Below are 21,556 nucleotides of genomic sequence, written 5' to 3'. Positions count from 1 at the left end.
GGGCAGTATGACAACCGGTGAAACGTGTTGCATTTGCTTTTTAAGGTGGTTGCTCACAAATTATTTTGACTAATCTGACACATATAGTTTTGGCTTGGCTTATTGGGGTTTAACGTCCCAAAGCAACTCAGGCTATGAGGGACGCCGTAGTGAACGGCTCCGGAAATTTCGACCACCTGGGGTTCTTTAACGTGCACTGACATCGCACAGCACACGGGCCTCTAGAATTTCGCCTCATCGAAATTCGGCCGCCGCGGCCGGGATCAAACCCACGTCTTTCGGGTCAGCAGCCGAGCGCCGTTTTTTCTTAAAGTATAAAGTATAAATTAGTGTGCAAAGTATAAATTCTGTGTGCACCCAAATAAAGCCTTAGTGGAAGTTAGCGCTTGTCGTTGTCCCCTGAGTTCTTGCTGCGTTGTGGAACATAACAAATGGAACATAACCCACCCATTACCTTGTTAACTAGCTTTCATGTTGGCTGCGCGCTAGATGCCCGTTAATAATTAGCTAAAATACAGCAGATTTCACGGTGTCTTACTGCTTGAGTTAACTGCATTATATAGTTTGGGACTACGTAGGCCCTGTAGGTACCTTTTTATAACGTTGCGATAAATGTACGTGTTGCGCTGCCGGATATACCCTTACAGGCGCTCTATCAGCTGGTGTTTTTCCGAATCGCACAAGCTTCTCGTGGGGTCCGCGACGCACTTCCACGTGCGCTACATTAGTTCGTCGAAACTAGCCTGCCTAGAAAGCTCTACATGAAAAAAAGCTGTCAAACGGAATGATAAGCAAACGAAAGCAAACCGCGCATTGTAGCAGACGACGGCGCAGGCGTTAATCCAGCCTACCTCCGGCGTCCGCGAGATCTACATGCAGCGGGTTTCGGCTCGTTTATTTCTGGGTGGAAATGTGATTTAATGCGTGAAGCTTTTTTTTTTTTTAATCAGGCCACGTCCACGATGTGAAGGAACTTGTGACTTAGGATGGGAATTAAGTAGCGGCGCCGTCTGCCACACGCTGATGACAATTACAATACGCGGCAAAGGAAACAAGGCGGGTTTATTCTTTCCTTAATATATTGTTTCATTCCGAAGAGCACAAGAAACAAGAAAACGCACTTTTACACTTATTTTATGACAACAACGAATGCACATGTGATGTAAGTAATTACGCAGAAAGGTTATAACGCGCTTACTTCTGATGACGAACGAGTTGAATTGACCGTTTTTCGCCGTTTCCTTGCGCTGCCGTTAGAGGAGCGCGCGTCGCTTCGGAGTTATATGCGCACGGTGCCTATACACATTATGCATATTCAAGCAGCCGGCGGATGCAATGCAAAGTAATGATTTCATGAAAGACTGCACAAGAGCAAACCTTGGGCGCAGGTATCCTACAATGTAAAGAAATCTGCGCCCTCAAGGGTGTGTTTCTTTGTCTATAACTCCTATCCTTGCACCCTCCAGAATGAGTGCAAAGTATGGCTGTCACATCCGTCACAGCCATGTACTAACTGCATTGAAAGACGTTTGTAATTTTTATGGTGCTTGCACTCTTAGGGGGGAGTTAAACAGCGTTCTCGAGTTGAGTCTTCGCTAAAGGTTCCGATTTCCAGACGACGTCGCTGACTTCGCTCTTCACCAGAAAACCGCTCACGCGGCGACCGGATCAGACGTCAGCTATATAGCTGGGTAAGCGCTTGCGCACGTTGTTGTTCGCCTCAGTGTGTTGTGGGCGGGTACGCCTCGTTCTTGTCCGGCGCATTGCCATGCTTGTCACCACTGTATGCAGCCACGTGGGTAAAATCTCGCGAAATGCAGTGGGGTTCCACTAGTTGAAGCATCGTCGGTATCAAATCAAACCTTTATTTTTCATGTACGCGCAGCTACATCAAAAGGCCTGCGGGGGAAAAAAGCTGCCCTTTGGCAGCTTGGCTGGCCCGCTAACCCAGTCGTTTTAACAGCATGAATGAAGATTATACACGAGATAGCCCACATTGCAGGAATGATATAAGAACAGTGCGATGACTAAGGAGAGAGAAAAGAGAAAAAAAAATTACAGTAGGTCAGCAGAAAGAGACATATTACGCAGTTACATATCACACATCGAACAATACAAACATTCAGTTTCGCGATAGGAGAGAGCATGTATATTTATGTCACTCATTAGGCAATTATTTAACACTGAAGATAGCATATAGCACAGCTGCTGCTTACTGGAACTTTGGCGAATCGTAGGCATAGCCCATTCTTCTGGAGATCGTGTTGGATGATGCGTTTTTTGCGGTAGAGTATAGTGTGAGAGTTTCAAGATTAGATAGAAGTATAGGATAGGAAAGTGGCATTTCGTTACCGCGTACGTGCGTCTCCCTGTCCCATATGCGTAGGCTCAATGACGCTGGAACGTATTTTGCCTCCGGCGTTGCTCAAGGTGAAGTTGGAAAATTTGAGACAAGAGTATTCTACGTGGCCATTCGCAAAGAGAAAACAAACGTATCGTGCTGGTTGCACAATGTTACGCGTACAAAGCGATATTTTTATCTCTCAGAGTTCCGCCGACAATTTGGTGTGAAATCAACTGCGATGTAAATACTAGCGAAAGCTTGCACGTTTACCTGTAAATCGCAGCGCCAGGCGGCAGCACCATATCTGCGCAAAAGCTTCGTTTGCCGTTATTACCGGGTGGACAGGAACTTTATTACCGGGTGCCCTTCGACGCCGCCTGTGCATGGCCTTATCAATTATTTTTCGCCGCGCCGGGAGAGTTCATCTGAGTAGGCTGGCCAGAAGCCACTAGCTTGTTTCCGAACGATCGCGATGACGCCCGGCCAGAGGCACTATCTGAAAAGTGCTGGGCGCTGTCTGGAAAGCTGGGCAATGTTTAAATAGAGCGCAGATGACAAACATGTGCTTTCTGATCTTAACGGCCGCCTGGTACGCACGTTACTATTATCACCGTCTTCGATATGCTTTTTCTTCACTGTAAGCAGAAGTTCCCCCGGATAAGAAGCTTGTTCCCACAGCTTTCGTCTGCTGCCTGCATGACTCATACCTGTGCACGCGTACGTGACTGTATGCGTATAAGCATCGCTGCTAGCCTTGGTCACGTCGCTGCCGCCGTCGCTTTCGCGTTTGCAACAAGGTAGATGTAAAGTGCTAGCGTAGTTTGCATGGAAGCCCATACTTTCAAAACATGGCGGCTTATGTTGCGGACGGAGCGAGCGCCCTCCTAGAAATGAGTGGACAACTCATAGTTAAAAAAAAAAGCGTGACTTCATAGCTAAAAAGTTCCGACGGGAAAAATAAATCCTCGAGGTTCAACACACGAGAAAAGGACAAAGAACACACGAGGAGTGCAGACTGCCGACGCTATTCTCTTTCTTTCTTTCTTTCTTTCTTTCTTTCTTTCTTTCTTTCTTTCTTTCTTTCTTTCTTTCTTTCTTTCTTTCTTTCTTTCTTTCCTTCTCTCTTTCTTTCTTTCTTTCTTTCTTTTTATTGATGTCCATTGTACATGATGGAGGAGGCCGAGATAAAAGCTGCTACAGTGCAGCTTGATAGGCCCTCGACCGCCTTTACACGTGGCAGTGCGGAGAAGCACAACACACGAAACACAACATACACAGCTAGGTCACCTGTCCCGGAAAAACAATGATCCAGACATGCTTAGGAGATAATACGGAAAAGTTTAGTTTAGTTTATGGGGTTTAACGTCCCAAAGCGACTAAGGCTATGAGAGACGCCGTAGTGAAGGGCTCCGGAAATTTCGACCACCTGGGGTTCTTTAACGTGCACTGACATCGCACAGTACACGGGCCTCTAGAATTTCTCCTCCAAAGAAATTCCAGCCGCCGCGGCCGGGATCGAACCCGCGTCTTTCGGGTCAGCAGCCGAGCACCATAACCGCTGAGCCACCGCGGCGGCTGATACGGAAAAGAACTGTTACAACACACTACACAATCGGTCAAAAGTACATGAACTCATGGAAGTCTTAAAATTTGAGGGGCTCATAGGTTCGATGTTGATGCCATTTTCATTAAGGAAATTTAATCGGCGCGGTAACTTGTTCTCAAGCATTTGTTTACTGTAAGTTGTCCTGTGTGTTTTAGCCTCCCACGTTTCAGAGCGGCGTGTACTGTGAGCGGGTACGTTTAAACGTAAATTAGTGATGTCAAGTAATATAGAGTTATGTTTCTTTATACCAAAATAGAATTCGCGCAGGAATCGATACTTGTAAACATCTCGAATTATCCTTACACTATATCTCTCAAAGCGAGGGTCACCTATGTTCAATGTAGGATGCATGGGCGTCCAGAAGGGGGGGCAAGGGAGGGCGGTTGCCCCCCCCCCCCCCTCCCCCCCTGGAATTACAGATATTTTTTATACTCTAGTAGAAAGCAACTACGAACCTACCGCCTCCCCCATCCCCGGACATCGGGTGCCCCCCCCCCCCCCCCCCCCCCGGAAAAAGTTCTGCGGACGCCCTTGGTAGGATGCATTAACAATTTATTTATTTATTTTTTATTTATGGCATACTGCAGGCCGTGAGGCCCAAGCAGGAGTGGATACAGAAACAGACCACAAATTGAGCAATAATAGCAAAATGCAAACAGAAAACGAGCAGCGCGAAATTACAAGGAAGAGAAAAAGAAACTAACAAAACAAACTAACAATGCTCACTTATCAGGTCAAGAGACCGTACACACGAAGCTGGTAAGCTGTTCCAGTCACTGATGGTTTGCGGAAAGAAAGAGTGCTGAAATAAGTTAGTCTTTGCAAAGTACGGAGTCAGAGAAAGTGGGTGGGAATGTCGGGTTTGTCTGGTGTTCTGTAGAATAAGATACGGCGAAGAATTAATTCCAAGTTTATGGTTAAATAACAAAAATAAGAATTTCAACCGAAGAAAATAACGCCTAAAGCCCTTTTCTGCATGGTGAAAATATTAATATTTGATTGAGTTGTTGTACCCCATACCAAAAAGCCCTAATTAATATGCGAAGCAAACAGCGCATTATATAGTAGTAGTTTAACAGAAGTAGGAAATATATATCTATTATGATTTAACACGCCAACTGTAGTGCTGAGCTTCTTCAAGACTAAATTTGTGTGGTCATCCCATTGTAAGTGGTTCGAGAAGGTTACACCAAGAATTTTAAATGTATTCACGACCTCAATGTGCACATACTCGTACGTTACGCTACGGTTCTCTGGGATTTCTGTACCTTGAGTACGAAAAATTATTGCTTTGGTTTTGTTGCAGTTTACTTGCAGACCATTGTTTTCAGACCAAACAGAAAGCCTTTCGAAAAGTTCATTTGCTCTTCTAATTAAATCTGTGTAACTGGAGGACGATAGAAAATCCCTGGTTTGCGACCTGACTTCATTTATTGAGACAAATTTTATAGTTAGCGCTTGTTGAGTCGTCTTCCTTCGTCTTCGCTTAGTGTGTCGCGCATAATTTCAATGTGTTAACGTACCACAGGCCAAACTATTTGTCTTTGTATCCAAGAGTTACGGTTACAGGTATAGTTATAAACGCTGATCATAGCGTTTCTTCACCACGAACGCAAATAATTCTCATGCATTACTTTACTCGATCAGTACAGTAAGCTCAAAGAACAATCGTTCAGTACGGCTGCAGGTGCAAGGAAATGAACAGAATTCACAATGGAACAGGCTCTTCCGTGCAAATTACCAAGCGATCAACCGAAAGTCACATTTGGCACCTCTCACACAGGCGTTATAAGACATCTTTCCGGTTTTCATAGGCTCCCAGTGACAACGGCATACCAAAGTGACTGTAACATTCTACCATCGCAGTGCGAGGCCAGGGGAGAAGTTCTCGCTTTGACACTTTCCCACAGAGCACCAGTCCTTCGCGTGCTGTGCGCTCTTCGTCTCGAACCACACGGCCTTTCCGGAGGCAGCAGCGTCAAAACCGTATCACTGGAACTGTGGTTGGTATGGGAAAAAAAAGAAAGAGGTCAAAAAGTAACCAAGCACTTTAAATTAACTCTGATAAAAGGCGAGTAGCCTAAACGAAGTCACAAGGTGACTTGATACGCCACCCAAGGCAGGCAGCCTAGCGACAACCAAGCAAGCGAAAGAAAAATCAAGGGGGTTCAACTGCCCGCTGCTATGAGGGAACGCGAACATAAATATTCTTAGTGCGAAAGCAGTACTTAACGCAGCCCTAATCAAGGATATTGTGTGAAGCCTCGAAGTATTACTCGGGTAAGTTCGGAGAAGCGCCGCGCTATGCCTACAAAGCACACACATGAAGCAGCAAACAAACAGGAAAAAAGTTCATACTACTAACAATACTAACAATAGCCGCGTCTTGCTTCGCGACACACAGGCATGAGGAACAAGAAGAAAAAATGAAACCACCTAACAAACATTGTTGCGACTCAGGTAGCATGGTCGGTCCGGAGAGGGGATGAGGGAGGTCGGAGACAAGGTTGCGAGAAAGACAAGGAGAACTTTATACAAGTAGATTACATTACGTACATAAAGCATCTGAGAGTGCGTCTCAGCAAAACAGTCTCGATGAGTGGGAGATTCTCGGCTGTACTCGGTGCCGAGTTTTATAGGGTTTTCTTTCCCTGAAATCCCTAGAGGGGGACCAGGCCTGCCGAGGAAGGCGTGTCCTGAAAAGTTCCCTGTGGCACCCATCACACTCCCTTATTAGGGAACACGCCCCTGTCACGTGTTGAGATTGAGAGGAGGATGCCATCTACATGGCTAGTCCACGCGGGGTAGGGAAAATGCTCGCTGTCAACTTCTTCTTGGAAGACGGATGCCGCTGTCAAACTTGATTACTGGACCCACTTCGTTCTGTAGATGAGGGTGCACTGCATAGCTATGCTTATGAAAGAAGCCAACAGCCATAGAAACCAAGGGGCACAGGGGATTTTTAATTTATTTATTTATTTTGTGGTGTTCATCAATTTAGAATATTACTGAATATGTTATCGCTTAAAGATAATTGATTAGAAAAACAGAAGAAAAAACAGCCATATGCCGCCGGTGGGATCCGAACCCACGACCTCCGAATTATGCGTCCGGTGCTCTACCTCTGAGCTACGGCGACGGCTTTCGGGGGTATTTATGTTTACAAGTAACCTAACCTTGAGAGTGTTCATCAGCGCCACCATCCATCAGCTATGCTGGCTACTTTCGGCGTGGATTACTGTCGCCGCTTCCGTGGCTAATCCGACAGTTGACCCCGCGTGCCTTTAGTGACTCATCGGCATTCCGCTGCAGCCGCGCCGGTTTTCCCACACGACGAAGGCGAAGCATAACAACATGTTGAAAAAGGGCACATTTGAAGCTCAAACTTACTCGGTTAAAACAACAAGTGTAGTATGCGTGTATACACTCAATAATTTCCGGAGCCCTTCACTACGGCCTCTCTCATAGACTTAGTCGCTTTGGGACGTTAAACCCCATAAACCAAACCAAACCAAACCAAACCAATAAGCTTGCAGAAGCGTTGCTTCGGTCAAAACACCTTTCAAAGCATCGCCATCGCCGTGGCATGCACTTTTGCTGTGCGCTGTGGCCAGAAACTCTTTGTAATTTGATATTCTTTCTATTAGAGCACGTAGAGCTAATATTTATCCTGAAAGTGAACGGAAACCTCGTCTGTGGCAAAAGTTGCATCGGTATCCGAATGGACACGTCTTGCTGATGGTGTACCTTAATTTCTACAGAGCCAGACGCGCATCCGCCGACTCGTGAGACATGTCGGAAATAATGGCGGACCACTGCGTTGAGTTGTTTGACGAGCAAAGGCATGTAAAAACTATCCTCCACCTCCCTCTCCACCCCTTATTTTTTGCAAATTGCGTTTTTAGTGCATTTAAAAGCCTGTTGAATGCCCGACCAAGTGAGAATGCTAAACAATGTTTTCTCCTCATATCTCTGCCTTCCTTTATGCATATATCCCACTAAGGTGTTTGTATAGTGTTGTTTTGTATTGCAATTGTTTCATTCTACACTGACAAATATGTATATTTTTTCTTCCTGATTCGTCGGTAGACTTATTTGTATTCATTTTGGGATCCACAGCTAGCCTCTGGCTGAGGATCCTTGAGTGTCTTTATGCAATAACATTAGTGCTTTCAAAAAAAAATTAATGAAAATAAAAGAATTAAATAGAATGGATGAAATGAAGATAATCTTATGTAGTTGTGAGGAGCAACTCCATGGCCTTTCTTCAAAGTTATTTCAACAACAATAAATAAGTCAGAGCTCTTTAACCATCTCAACCGACTCCGAAGTTTTCTTGCTAACAACTGGTTGGTTGGTTTATGGGGTTTAACGTCCCAAAGCGACTAAGGCTATGAGAGACGCTGAGAGACAACTGATTTGAAATATTTTCTTCGCAAAAATTGCATTTCTTCAGCAACGCTTGCACTTACCGAGGACGCACGTAGAACTATAGCTTGCGACATATGCATATAATCTTCCCATTTCTGGCATTCAGGACCACATGCATGCACAAAGCAGAAATATACCATTTCGCACACATTTTGTCAGAGTTTGGTAAAGGGGATATGCTTGATGAAAATGCTGCGAAACTTTGAGCTAGCGTTTTATAAACCCTATCCAAAGCAAAATTTTCATGAAACACTTTTTAAGTAAGGCAAAATTTAACTCCAGCGAAGAAGCAAATGGATTCTTGTTTTGATTTATTTAGGAAGCTTGCAAGCAAAACATGCTTCCAAACTACTTTCTGAGATTGTGCCATGGTGCTAACTGAAATGGAACCACATCCACTCTGTTCGAAGTCGAACCCCTGAACGTTCCTCTCTTTAACGGCCAATATCCAAAAATGGTAACTGAACGAAGTATCGTCTGCATTAGGCATGATATTTCACAGTTAAAAACAACGTAATGCAACACTTTATTGTTGTTCTAGAATTACTTGGTACTAAGGGTATTTCAAGACGACTTAAAAGGAAATTGACCTGTGATGGTTTCTTTCAAAGCCGATTCAAAGTTGGCCATTTTTGAGAATTTTGGAGTTCCAGAACATTTCAAAACGACTAAAAAAACTTACCTGTCTCTGAGTACGAAGTCTTCCTTATGATAGCAAGAAGGCCAGATAAGTACTGAACTAAAATTTTAGCCTCAAGTAGTTAGTATAGAAGAAAAAAACCTTGTGCCATGGCACTCTTTAGCCAGAGATGCCCTTGCGCCATAAAAATCTATGATGATCATCATCATCATCGTCGTCATTACTGTCCCTAAAAGCGCCCATCTTGAAATCATGTTTGCGATTGCTTGAACATTGTTTGCGATTTTTTTTTTCGCTTCAAAATTTAACAGCCGAGAAAAACTTTAACGCTGCTTCCAGCAGAAAATCTTGCAAGTAACTACTGAAAAAAAATTTCGGGTTCGGCACAATTTCTTTTGTCGTTTTGCGGGGATCCAAACTTGCATTTCTGATAAATCGCAAAAAAATGACGTTTTCCACCTCTTGCGATATAAGACTTTATTTTTTTCAACAAAACTACACGTTTCTCGCAAAACTAAGGTCCATTCCTTTGTTTCGACAAATCTGCTCATCACATCAAAAAATTCCTCGAAAACACGAAATGGTCATGGGACCTCGATTACGTTCTTATCGACCACACGCCGAAAACGCTTTTGCCGTTTCGTTTTACATGCCCTGTACGATTCGTTCCTGCTAGACCCTACGACAGAATAGTGGTATTGAGGAGCCCATGCTTCTATTCACTTCAACCGACGTTCTGCTTTTTACGCACTCAGGAGCGGCGGAACTGTGTGTTGGGCTTTATAGCTACGCAAGAACAAAGAAAGACAACACCGAAACACAGTTTATGAACACACAAATAACCAAGCTTGTACAGCTTGCAGAGGGGGCTTGAAAAACAGCATGTGTAAACAAGTTGACCTGCTAGTTGCGCGTTCGCTTAGTTTGCTTAATTTCTTGTCCGATACTTCAAACTATTCAAACTCTTCCCGCTCAATGTCACGTGCTGCCCAGATGGCGCAGCAGTCTACAGTAGGTTGCGATTGGTTGTGACTGTGATATAGCGTTTGGAATTGTCCTAAACTTTAATATACTCTAGTCATTACAGTTGTGAGCTGGTAAGTGGTTGCGAACGCATATGATGGGTAATTGCTTGTAGCAACAGCGGCAAAACATTTTGCGGCAAGCAGCGGCGCGGATGGCGCCCATTCGAATGATGCTATTGGCGCGAAACCCGTTGCGTCGTGCAACGCGACCCAGAGATGGCGTTAGTCGCACACGCGGCGTGTTTGGTGCTTGTCGTTCCCCGACAAGTGCTGCATGCCTGCGGCTACGCTAGCGGTGTGGTCGCATGGGAATGGTAGCAAATCCAGAAAAGCGCCAATTATACCCCCTGCCTGGCTGTAACTTGGTTCTTAGCTTACCTTTTTTATTCTTTGCGAGGAGGTGGAAGTTGCCATACGGGAACGTTGCTTGTAAGTACGGTGTATGTTCTCGGTGTCATAAGCTGGTATGCATCGGCATACTGCTTACAGATTTAGAGGAATAAATGCACAGCATTCCAGATGTTTGCGTATGCGTACTCATGTGAGAATAATAAAAATTGAAAGGCTTGAGAGAACTAACCTTTCCTCATACGGTTTCTTGGTTATTCGCGCTGCAAGCGAAGAGGTGTTCTGTCCTTTTCCTTTACACGCCAATTCGAAGGGTACTATATGGCTGTTTCCTATTAAGTTCTGCTTCGTGCTCAAAGACTTCATCACGTACAAAACTTAAACGCTACACAAACGCATGCGCCCACGTGTTCAGCCTAGCTTAGTGTGGCATGCGGAATTCGTTTGACCATGAAAGCAACTGCTTATGCGGTCTGTCGTTTTTGTTTTGAATCGCTTTCGCATGTATACTTCCGCTTCCGCGTAACAACTAGGCCTCAGCCTTAGCTATCTTAGCTTCGATGTGATTAAAAGAAGAAAAGAAAGCCTTTAGCGAGGTAAAAAGGAGTACGTTTGTCAGTGTGGCAACCGCGGCGTGCGTTAACGCCCGTACAATCCACTGACACAGAAAGCAGAAAGTGGACTGGCGCTGGAGGTAAAGTAGTCCGGCAGATGGGCAGCCGAGGAAGGAGCGATGCTTGCAGGCGGCCATCTTGGCGCTGTTGACGCGGAGAGCGTAGGCGGCGTAGGATCGTCGGTGACCTCTCTGAACCCGTGATGGCCCGTGCGGCCTTTTCGTTTCACGGGGAAGTATCTACGGGAACTGTCGCTCCGTAGAAAATTTCGGCAAATTTTGGCGCACGTTTATACGGTGTCTGGGTGGGGGCAACAAATATTTTAGTCTAAAATCAGCACTGCGAGCTGAGAACTAAATTACAGCACATTCACATTTCTACATTTGGTGCGGCGATTTTGTGATTTGGATTTCTGCAGGTTTCATTAAATTCTGGTTAATTCTCTCATCATGCACTATAATACTGAGTCGCCAACCGCAGAGTAATTACTGTCCCAGGCATGACTGAAATGAACACTTATTTTTTTGCTTTGGCGAAAAGTTAATACACTAGTTGCTTTTGATGACTTTCTTTTACTGTCTCTGAAGCACTACAAATTAAAGGCAATATTTTCCTAACCTTAACTAAACATTCAAACAACACACATGCACTTTCGCTAAAACGTCGAAGTAAATCCTGCTAGACAAGCTCCAATCAACACTTTTTTTGCAAGGAGCTATGGACAACGAGGTCAACAGTATACAGCACTACATAACGACACTACTAACTCCGGCAGCTCATGCAAAACTTACCTTAGCACTGATACAACGCTTATGCTCGCATACCTGCAGTCTTGAAGGGTGCCCCAAAATTAATTTTGGTGAATGGGTAATAAGTCAAGCACCGTGAAAAAATGTTGGTACTGTGTGCGCAGTCTACGATCGGCACAATTAAACTGCAAAATTATGTTAGTTGAAGAATATTCTTACTGTACGAGTAAAAGTCGATCGGTCATATTGCTCTAAACACAGTAGTGTGTTTTATGGTTATCATTTGAACATTATAACTACATTTAAAGCTTTGGCTTTATGTCTACGTTATGTCATATTATGCTATCTTATGTTATGTGGGGTTTAACGCCCCAAAGCTGCACATAGGCTGTGAAAGAAGCTATAGCGAAGGGCTCCGGATTAATCGACCACCTGCGTTCTTTAACACGCGCTGAAATCACTTTAGCGTCAAACTAGTGCTTATGATATGACGAGCTTTATTTGTTAATTGCGATGTCAGTACACGCTAAAAAAAAACCCAGACAGTTGAAATGAAACACAAGCCCTCCCCTATGGAATCCCTCATAGCTTATGTGCAGCTTCAAGGCTTTTAGCCTCATATAAAAAATCAATCAATCAATCAATCAATCAATCAATGTCTTTATTTCTTCCATAAGAGAAACGCGAGGAAGAGGAGGGATCGAAGAAAAAGTGAAAGTTTCCACTTGACGAGCTTGAACTTCTGCCTCTACAAGGCCTACTGTTGCTCATTTCATTAATTCATCAGTACTACCAGATTTGGTGGGAGGAAGGGCAATGGAAAACGAATTAAGGCGAAGTATATGTCCAGCACAATTGAAACATGAGACTACACGTGCATGGATGTGTGTGTGCGCGAACGAACAGAACACAGAAAAATATTCGCGCCAGACTTCCACATTGAAAATACAAGAACTACTCATTACTGGTAGTGCTGTCAGTACTCGTTAAAAAATCCAATGGCAGCTGCATGGTTGCAACCTTTTATCGTTCCGGTGAAAATGAGTGTCTAAAAACTTTACTTCAGGTAAATAAGAAGTTATATATACGATCGCGCATGACGACGTCTCTTTAATAGCGCGACTAGTGGTTATGATCGGTTGGCTCAATAATAATTTATTTCTCAACGAAAAGAAAGAAGCTTTACTAGCATATTGTTCTATTGTTCTTCGTGTTTTTAGTGTCTCTACGCCGCGACAAGTTGACGCGTATGCCTAATGCGTAAGTCGGCGCACCCTGAGGCGACGCCGCCCGAGCTCGCCTTGGAATGAAGACGTGTTTTTCAATCCGACGCCGCCTTGCAAGCGGGAGGTATATGCGTCAGTCCCCCCCCCCCCCCCCCACCCCCCCCCCTCCCCCTTCCATATCTCATCCTAGGGAGCAAAGGGTGTGCCCACCACAAATGGCAAGATACTCCAAAGCGCTGGATGTCGAACAACAACGCGCCGCTATATATTTCACCAACACATGGATACCTGCTGGTCCCATATGATTAAATTTTCCTCCTCGTTTCTGAACAGCAACGCGTAGCATATTTACTATCTTACTGTTTCTAACGTGCAGTTGCAGGACGACAGAATCGACACTATGTGGCGCGTCCGGACTTGACTGTCTCTGCATGGTATGGTAATCTGCGCCTCCACAGCTACAACTATAAGCTTCGTGGCGCAGTTTGGAACAGCGCGGGTCCTAGTTCTCATGGGGTTGGGTTCCCTAACTAACTACGTCCTTTTTCCGGTCCCAGCCAGCCCACTCTGCGCTCTTTGCTGTATTGCTGGCTCACCACGGCATATCAGTTCAAATTTCAAAAGAGCCATCACATGCCTAACGTAGGCCCAAGGCGAAGGACATCAGCACCGCAGATATATAAAAAAAAGAAAAAAAAATCACTACCAACGTAGCTGTGCTGGTCAACTTCGGACTATGGATTCATCCTCTAAGGCGCTAACAATGGGATCAAGATCAAGATACTCTTCAGTTTTTTTTAATTAGCAGGGCCACAGTAGGCACGCTCCTGAGAACTTTTCGTAAGGCCTGAATGAAATAGGAGTTGAAAATTAAAATCGGTTATAAGGAAAGGGAAAGCTGATAACTCTCTCTAAGTGGACACCTCAACCGCGCCGTTAAAGGACGGATGGAGGAGGGAGTGAAAGAAGGAAGATTAGCGGACGCCTAGACAATGACTAGCCTGGGTTGCAACAGCACAAGGAGCCCGTCGAGGCACTGTCGAAACACTTCCGCTTCGATGACATCACTCCCGCTTTGGCGATGTTCGACAAGCACGCTGCGGGAGAGACGAGACTGTTCAGCTCGCCCGATTACCTTGACGCTGAAGGGCAGTGACCTCAGGTCACCATTCCCCTTCCCATATGGTGATAGCACGCCCGACAGCGACTCGCGTCGCCATTGTTGTGCGGCTTTTGATGGGAGTTTATCGGCAGGCTACGCTTCGGCGGCACGCATGGGAGAGGGAAACTTTCCCTCCAGTCCTCACTAGAGATGTGAAGGCCTGAAAAAAACACTGCAATTTTGGAAAAAAACCGGTTTTTTTCGTTTTTTTCAGACGAGGGAAAATGGAAAAAAACATCGAAAATTTCAATTTTCAATTTCGAAATGCAATTTGAAGGTTTTATGGTTGCTTGCTTTCAGTTTAGGTTTTTGTTTTTGCTTTGAAAACCAATACAGCATGCATCGTTGAACGATTGGAGAGCAGTCGTCATCACCGGTGCCAAGTAGTGCTTTTAAAACGTTCGTGCTGCGAGTACACGGGTTGAAGGCCAAGTCACATATAAGATCCAGGCTTGACTTAAAAACACACTAATATTTGAACTCACGGTGGAAGTAGAACAAAATGGCTGCAAATTCTACAGCGCTACACACACGGCATAAATAACATAGGCTGCTGTGCACGTAAGCGGTTATAGCCAAATACAAGCCCAGCTTCTTGATTTCCAACGTAGCAGAGTACAGGACATCCGCGGGAGTTTGGTCCAGGACAGGGGTCTGCAGCAAAGCACGTGGCCCCATCTACCTGGTGGCAAGACCTTTGCACCAACCAGCCGCTACTCGTCTGACTTGCCGACTGCTGCAGATACCACCATTATCCGCCAACTGCGAACTAAACTGGTCCCGTTTCGGAAACGTCCATACAAGGATTCACAACAGGCTTTCAGGGGAACGCGTTCGAAAGCTTGTGTATGTGCAGTCGAACCTAGCTGTGGACACAGCTTCAATCCATGCTGCTGCGCGTAGTGCCGCATCCAGCAAAAGTGATTCTGAGTCCGATATGGAGTGACTTATAGATCAGTTTTCAGGTTCCCTTTCTCGGTGAAATAGATCAAGAAGTTCGTTCCACAAATATGATATTTATATCTCCATATTCGCCTGAAGTGCAAATCATTATTATCTTCTCGGTGATATAGAAAAAAAAGTTTGTTTCACAATATGACATCTATAACTACATATTCGACTGAACTTCGGAGCATTATTATTCATCGTCGTGCTGTTGCAAATAAATCTGTTTTTGTCACGTTCTGCAAAATTTCCAATTTTTCATGAAAAAAACCCTGAAAAAAACGGTTTTTTTCATACCATTCAAAATTTCATGAAATTTTACATCTCTAGTCCTCACGCCGTTGATCGCCGGCGACCCGAGCGCCACCGCCGCCGGAGAGCAGCTGAGCGGCATGCGAGCGGCGGCCACCGAGTTGGTTGCGCTTGCGCCCGCGGTAGACGTTGACCGCGGAGGGACCACCGTAGTGGGAGGGCGTCTTTTACCGCCGGTGCTGCCAGTACGCAGACTTCGACAACGCTGTAACAGCTCTTGCTTCATCACAGTCATAGTGGCCACACCGAATTTTAATTTTAAGCGGTCAGATGCGCACCACGCTATTTTGTACGTCACGTGTTATAGGTGTTTGCAGCTGTGACATACCCCTAATCATAGTTGAACTTTGCTTAGTTGTCGCTAGCGCACTACAGCCGCAGAGCATTCGTGCTCCGAGAGAAATAGTAGGTGCTATCGAAAAAGATTGAGTGGCAATAACAATCTCACGGAAGAAGTGCGGTGGCCTGGAGTTCTGTTGCGGTATCGAATCCTGGCCGTATTTCAATGGAGGCGAAAAGCAAAAACGCCGGTGTGCTGTGCGATGTGAATGCACGCCAAAGAACTCCAGGTAATCGAAAGTAAACCGGAACCTTCCGCTGAGGCGTTGCGTGCACTTTTGAAACGTTGCACCGCGCGTTCTCGCCTCACAAAAACAATCCCGAAAGCGTGCCATCGTTTGGAGCGGTGACACACGGCCTAGCAACAGCGCCGAGACTTGCCCTTCCTGCCCTTCCGTCTTTTTCCTCTCTCCACTTTTCACATCGACTCAGCGTGCTGTGGCGTTGGCGAGGGCGAAAGAGAGCGGGGAGGTCTGTCGATGTCGGCGCCTGCGCCTCCGGCGGCGTCAAGTGCGCTTTGCGCGTGCGCAACCCCTCGACGCAGGCTCGTGCGCCTTTGACTTTCTACGTGCGCATTCCAACGCCGTGTAACCTAGTTTAGTTGGCTAAGTTAGCCTAGTGTGCCTCGTGGCCACGCCTCCGCTTTCAGGGTGAGGACACCGCTCTCGACGGCGGCATGTTAGGTCCCCCATTCGGCTACGTTGGGAGCAATGCTGTGGCGAGCCGTTTCGAATGGAAAACTGCCGCTACCACGTGGAATACCTCAAATTTGGTGTTTTGCCAATGCAGGGTGGTATCAGAGATTGCCGGAGCTAGTTACGCTAACGTATATCATCTGTCGCAGCTCATCTGCCGATAAACTTGGTGCCTTGCGAACAGTCGTTACGTTCTCACAGCGGGTGTGGCGAATTCCAGCTCAATCTGTTGGCCTAGACACTCTACGTTTCGATTGCTTTTCAAACAATCAGGACTGCTTACTTGGAGCTGCAGTAGCATATTTACGTGCTTCTCACATCTTCTCATTCTCCATGAAATCAAGTGCAAGAAGTCGCCTTTGACGGCTGCTAATGTCTATAATTATGAGGATTCAAACTTAGTTTTGCATTTTGCCTTCGCCCCCTGAAAATTTCTTCTGGAATGCAAGTGCTTTGTATGCCTAAAGCCCCTCTATGATCGCTGACCAGGTCGACAGAAAACGCTGTGGAGGAGCTTCACGCATGCCTTCGCATATTTTCCAGCCGTCTCGCTTGACGTGCGATTCGCCAATTTTTGTGTGCGCGCTGTCCCGAGCAAAGCGAGCCGCTATCTTTTTTTTCTTTTTAGAGTTGACAGAAAACAGCAACTGGAGCAGACGGTTTAGCGGAAGGGAGGAAAGTGGCCTGTGTTGCTCCGACTCCCCTTTGTTAGTTTAACCTGCCGGAGACAATAGGATTCTAGCGAAGTGGTTATCAAAGGCTGATTTGTGAGGTTTATTTGTCAATCAGTCGCTTTGAATAGTTTTAGCTTTATGTTTTGAAAAGAAAAGAAAACGCTTCAGTTAAATTTGTTCACCAAGAAGGCTACTTTGGAACTATACAAATCAGCAAAACATCGTCGCATCGCACCACAAATATATCTTTTGGAAGCTCAAGATGGAAGCTCAACCGTCTGCATGATTTTGTCACGAAACAAGCCGCTAGGGGAAGGAGTTGAGAAAATATGACCGTCTGGTTTCAGGCGTGTCCTCAGTTGTGCACCCCAGATCAGTGCGGCGGCAGGCCGTTTGGAAGAGACACTTGACTTTACTGCGAGTAATTCTCCACATGTGGAGCAGAAATAAGCAAAAGGGATTCCAGAGATTGTTTAAAGGCGGGTGTTTACTGCGCAAAAATGGTCATATTTTGCAGGTGATCCTCCACGCTGCTAGCATACCCGTGGAACCTGGGGCCTTAATTGTCAACAGTCCTTACGTTCGAACAACAAATGCAACATAAGTCTGCAGAATTCGACGACCTTGATACACTGATTTACTACTACGAAGGAAGACCAAATAACCGCTACCTTTTTTCAGTGCAGGCAGTGACTGGGGAACACAGCATTATTACAACTTTTCGATTGCTGTGTAGTCGGAGCGACTGCATCATGCATAAAACACACTAAAAATTGCGAAAACTCTACTACCTCGAATGAAACGACTAATTTTCCAGTTTGGTCGCTTTACTGCAGTTGTCACACAACCACGCAGAAATCACGCCATACAGATATATATAGTCGTGTGCACAGTGTCCCTAGCGGCAAGGACTTAGGCGGAGGTGGCATGGGTTTGGGCCATTTGGGCGACGAATGAATTCGGTTAAAATTCAGTGCTCGTGTCCTCATGTCATCATCGTGGCTTCCGAGACAGACAGACAGACAGACAGACACGGACGGACGGACGGACGGACAATAAACTTTATTAGCTCTGTCTCGTCTTTCTTTCTCCTCCTGTGTGTGTGTGTGTGTATGGTTTGGCGCCTTTGAATTTAATGATTTATTAGCTCTGTCAGCAGGTCAAACCCGCCGGATGACCAAGAGCTGATGCGCCTCAGCGACCCAGTCAGCCCGTTGGACGAGCCGAGTCTGAAGGCCCGGCTCCGAGCTGCGCAGCGCGGTCTCCCATTGCTCGTCGGCAGTGATTAAGCGGAAGGAGGTGATAAGGCAGGCCCACATGGTGTGGGATAGGGTAGCGTGCCCACCGCATAATCTGCAGTTGGGGGAGGAGAGGATGAAATGCTTGGAAAATGGGTCTTTGACCGCACTTTGAGCAAACGAAAACACCTTGTACCATAGCGCTCTTTGGCCACAGATGCCCTTGCGCCATAAAAATTCATCATCATATATTTCGTCTGCTAATAAAACGCCTGGACTTTTACATAATCTCCGCCAAGCCACTGAACATGTAAAAATATTAGCCTATAAATCCCTTGTCAGATCAAAATTTGAATGTGCATCACCCATTTGGAAACTGCACCATGCTTGCTTCAATGCACTTCAATCAGTTCAAAACAGGGCGGTCGGATTCATCCATCCATCATACTCTTACGAGAACAGTGTATGAGCACTGAAAGCAGAATCCGGCTTATTACCGCTCGCCTTATTGCCAGCCTTTGCTTATTCAATAAATTTTTTCATAGTGCATTTGGCTGCCCAACCTGCGTTGTCCCGCCAGCCCGCATATCTCACTGCATTCGTCATCCTTTTAAAGTTTCCCGAAAACGTGCCCGTACTGTTACTTTTGCCGCTTCATTTATTTTCCGGGCTGCGGCAGACTGGGGCGACCCACCCAACAACATCGCAGCCGCAACATTTTCCAGTCATCTTTCGTTGCGTTACTACTTGCGCATCATGCTATATGTACCCCCCCCCCCCCCCCCCCCCCCCCCCCTATGCAACGCCCCTCATCGAGACTTTGAAGTCAAGAGTTCGACCGAAGACCGTCTGGTCCGGATGGAACATGGCGAAAAAATAAAAGGCACGACCAAAAGAAAGATGAAATGACGTTTCGGCTCCCACACGGGAGCCTTGTTCACAATGAAGGCGAAGCGCAAAATCGTTGCCTTAAATATAGCCGTCTGATCTCAGACATCTAGCGCATACTTGGGGTAGATTGCCATCACAACGGTTCAATGTATCTGTTGCCGTTTGGATAATCAGTGACTCGAGATAGAGCCGCGATGTTCGGTTCTTTTCTTTTGCAAGTACATGTGCCTGTCCCCAGTCACTGTTGTGGCCGGTAGATACCGAGTGTTCGGCAAGTGCGTTTGAAGCCACCGTCGATTCTTCACGCAATTCTGGTGGCCTCTAAATCTTCGTGCAAAATCCGCGGACTCATCGATGTACAGTCTAGCGCGATTTGAAGGTTATCGCGCGAGCGTCGACCAGCCTAGCCCTCCAGGCACCTAGCGGCCGACTTTGGAACAGGAAAAATCATGATTTCGCACTCTCCTCTTCCTCGTTCGCTGTTCCGTGCAACAAGCTTCACCCCCGCGACGAGATCACCACCCTTTCTCTCTATTCTAAGCTTTCCATTGGTTGCGATAAAGTGTGGACTTGGTTACCTCTCGTATCTTGCGGGCGATAACAAAATTGGTGGGAAAGAAAATAAAAAAAAGCTGATAGCCCAGAGGAGGGAGTGACAGCTGCTGAAGGAACAGCAAAAAGAGTGAGGGAAGCTGGCCTGATACCTCCCTCGCCTCGGCAGAGAATTCTGGGCCATGGCGCTGTTCATGTTCTCGGCCGACGCTCGCGCGATAACCTTCAAATCGCGCTCGACTGTACACGGCTGAGCAGTCGGGACATGGAATTGCGTGTACGACGTCAGGAAACTTTTCTTTCTGCAGCGATCCCTCACTCGCACCAATTCAGTCCTAAGTTTGCGAGCTGGCACATGCGTAACCCGTACGTTGCAGCGACGCATTATGCAAGCCAGCGTCTCACTGACACATATGGAATTGAATCCAGTTTTTGGGTGCCTCGGGTCGGGTGCAATGCAGGACGGCCGAGCTGGCGCTCCACGGATTCAATAAAATGCCCTGGGTAGCCGCATGCAGACAAATCGTGATGTATGTGCAACGAGTCATCCGCCTTGTCTTCGCTTTTCGTGCATATTCTTTCATTTCTTCGGAGGAGCGAGGCAACCACGGAACGCATTTGGGACGGAAGTGATATGAAGGGGTAGTGGCCGGTATTAAAACGAAATGAAATGAAGCCACCATTGCAAGTGTATACACAATGGAGCCGGGCTTCGTCAAGTCTCTCTTAAGCGGCTTTTACTCGTCACACCCTCTTTTCACTGATTCTACAAAATACAGTTTGATTTGATTTGAAGCCATCTTTTGCTCGACTGAAGTTGCCGGTTGTCTACTGGTTTGAGCATCCGCCTCGCATGTGGGATGTGCGGAGTTTGATACCCAATGCTGTTGGGTACCCACCGGTGACACAATGGGTGCAAACTTTCCCCTTACCATGGCGCTCGGTTTATCAGGGTTTCGGGGAAAATGTTTGAAAAATTCGTCTTCGACCCCATCTTGAGCAGACGATTAACGCCTTGTGCCATGACACTCTTGCGCCAAAGCTGCCCTTGCGCTATAAAATTCATCAGCATCATCAACTTGCTTATTAGGCCAGCAAGACACGTGGTTTTGTATTAACGTTTCCTCCTTATCTTGGCTTCTTATGACAGAGCTCCTCTATCTCGAGTAACCTTGTAAAGGCATCACTGTCGTTACGAACATCACTTCATTTCATTTGTAAGAGTAACGCGTTGTAAAACACTCTTTTTATTAACTCCAAACAAACATCGGAAGAGGTATGGACATTAGAGTCACTTTAAAGTCTAACTAGAACTGCACAACGCATGTGGGTCGAAACTTGCTTCTGAGCTTGTTTAAACTAACAACAGACGAACACGATTTCATATCTCTGCTGAACCACGATGCTCAGACGTTGCAGTATGGGAGATAAAAAGCTAAAAAAAAATTAAATGGCGATTACACCCGTGGTAGAATGCATATGATCAGCTCCGACAGGTCCACATTGTGTTTTTGCAGTTCTTGCATTTGGTTTGAATGCAGCTGCCACGCATGGGTTTGTCAGGATTGTGTTCCTGCTTTGGGAGGTTTACAGGGTGTCAGAAATATGTTTGCACGGTCTTGAGCACTTTACTGTGCAGTGCGAATGCGGACAGTGTCGTTCCGAGAGAGTTTTATCCTCTGTACACGCTTGTCGTTTTGGCCTCATGCATATAGGTGCAGCGTTCAGACTCCGCTGCATACACGACCATCACGCAACACGAATG

At 46.1% G+C, this 21,556-nt stretch overlaps 1 protein-coding gene, 1 long non-coding RNA gene and 1 other non-coding gene across 7 annotated transcripts in view; 1 reads left to right on the top strand and 2 right to left on the bottom strand.

Annotated features, from left to right (window-relative positions):
• LOC149372642 (uncharacterized) overlaps positions 1-18,371 on the top strand; it is a 52,377-nt gene extending 34,006 nt beyond the window's left edge. Inside the window, exons 10-11 of one of the 2 annotated variants that reach the window (XM_089567199.1) lie at positions 12,435-12,468; positions 17,628-18,371. In XM_089567199.1, coding sequence (XP_089423325.1) covers positions 12,435-12,468; positions 17,628-17,631 — 38 coding nt within the window. In that variant the 3' untranslated portion in view covers positions 17,632-18,371. The remainder of the gene's footprint in view (positions 1-12,434; positions 12,469-17,627) is intronic. The other variant, XM_089567198.1, reaches the window with a different exon arrangement.
• LOC149372641 (uncharacterized) overlaps positions 1-21,556 on the bottom strand; it is a 90,843-nt gene that overhangs the window by 28,414 nt on the left and 40,873 nt on the right. The window contains exons 1-2 of one of the 4 annotated variants that reach the window (XR_016287028.1): positions 10,425-11,427; positions 4,486-5,948 (exon numbers count right to left, since the gene is read on the bottom strand). The exons of 1 other annotated variant lie outside the window; for it this stretch is intronic. This is a non-coding gene — a long non-coding RNA (uncharacterized LOC149372641). Of the gene's footprint in view, positions 1-4,485; positions 5,949-10,424; positions 11,428-21,556 lie in introns of those variants that run through there. 2 more of the 4 variants (XR_016287029.1, XR_016287027.1) reach the window with 2 other exon arrangements.
• On the bottom strand, positions 7,018-7,089 carry TRNAM-CAU (transfer RNA methionine (anticodon CAU)). Its single transcript has one exon. It is a non-coding gene; the product is annotated as a tRNA-Met (tRNA).

The sequence above is a fragment of the Amblyomma mixtum genome, chromosome 1 (genome assembly GCF_055824585.1).
Source record: "Amblyomma mixtum isolate Tamu chromosome 1, ASM5582458v1, whole genome shotgun sequence".
Lineage (NCBI taxonomy): Eukaryota > Metazoa > Arthropoda > Arachnida > Ixodida > Ixodidae > Amblyomma > Amblyomma mixtum.
The sequence above is the reverse complement of the archived record's forward strand: the minus strand, read 5'-3'. Positions and strand labels throughout refer to the sequence as shown.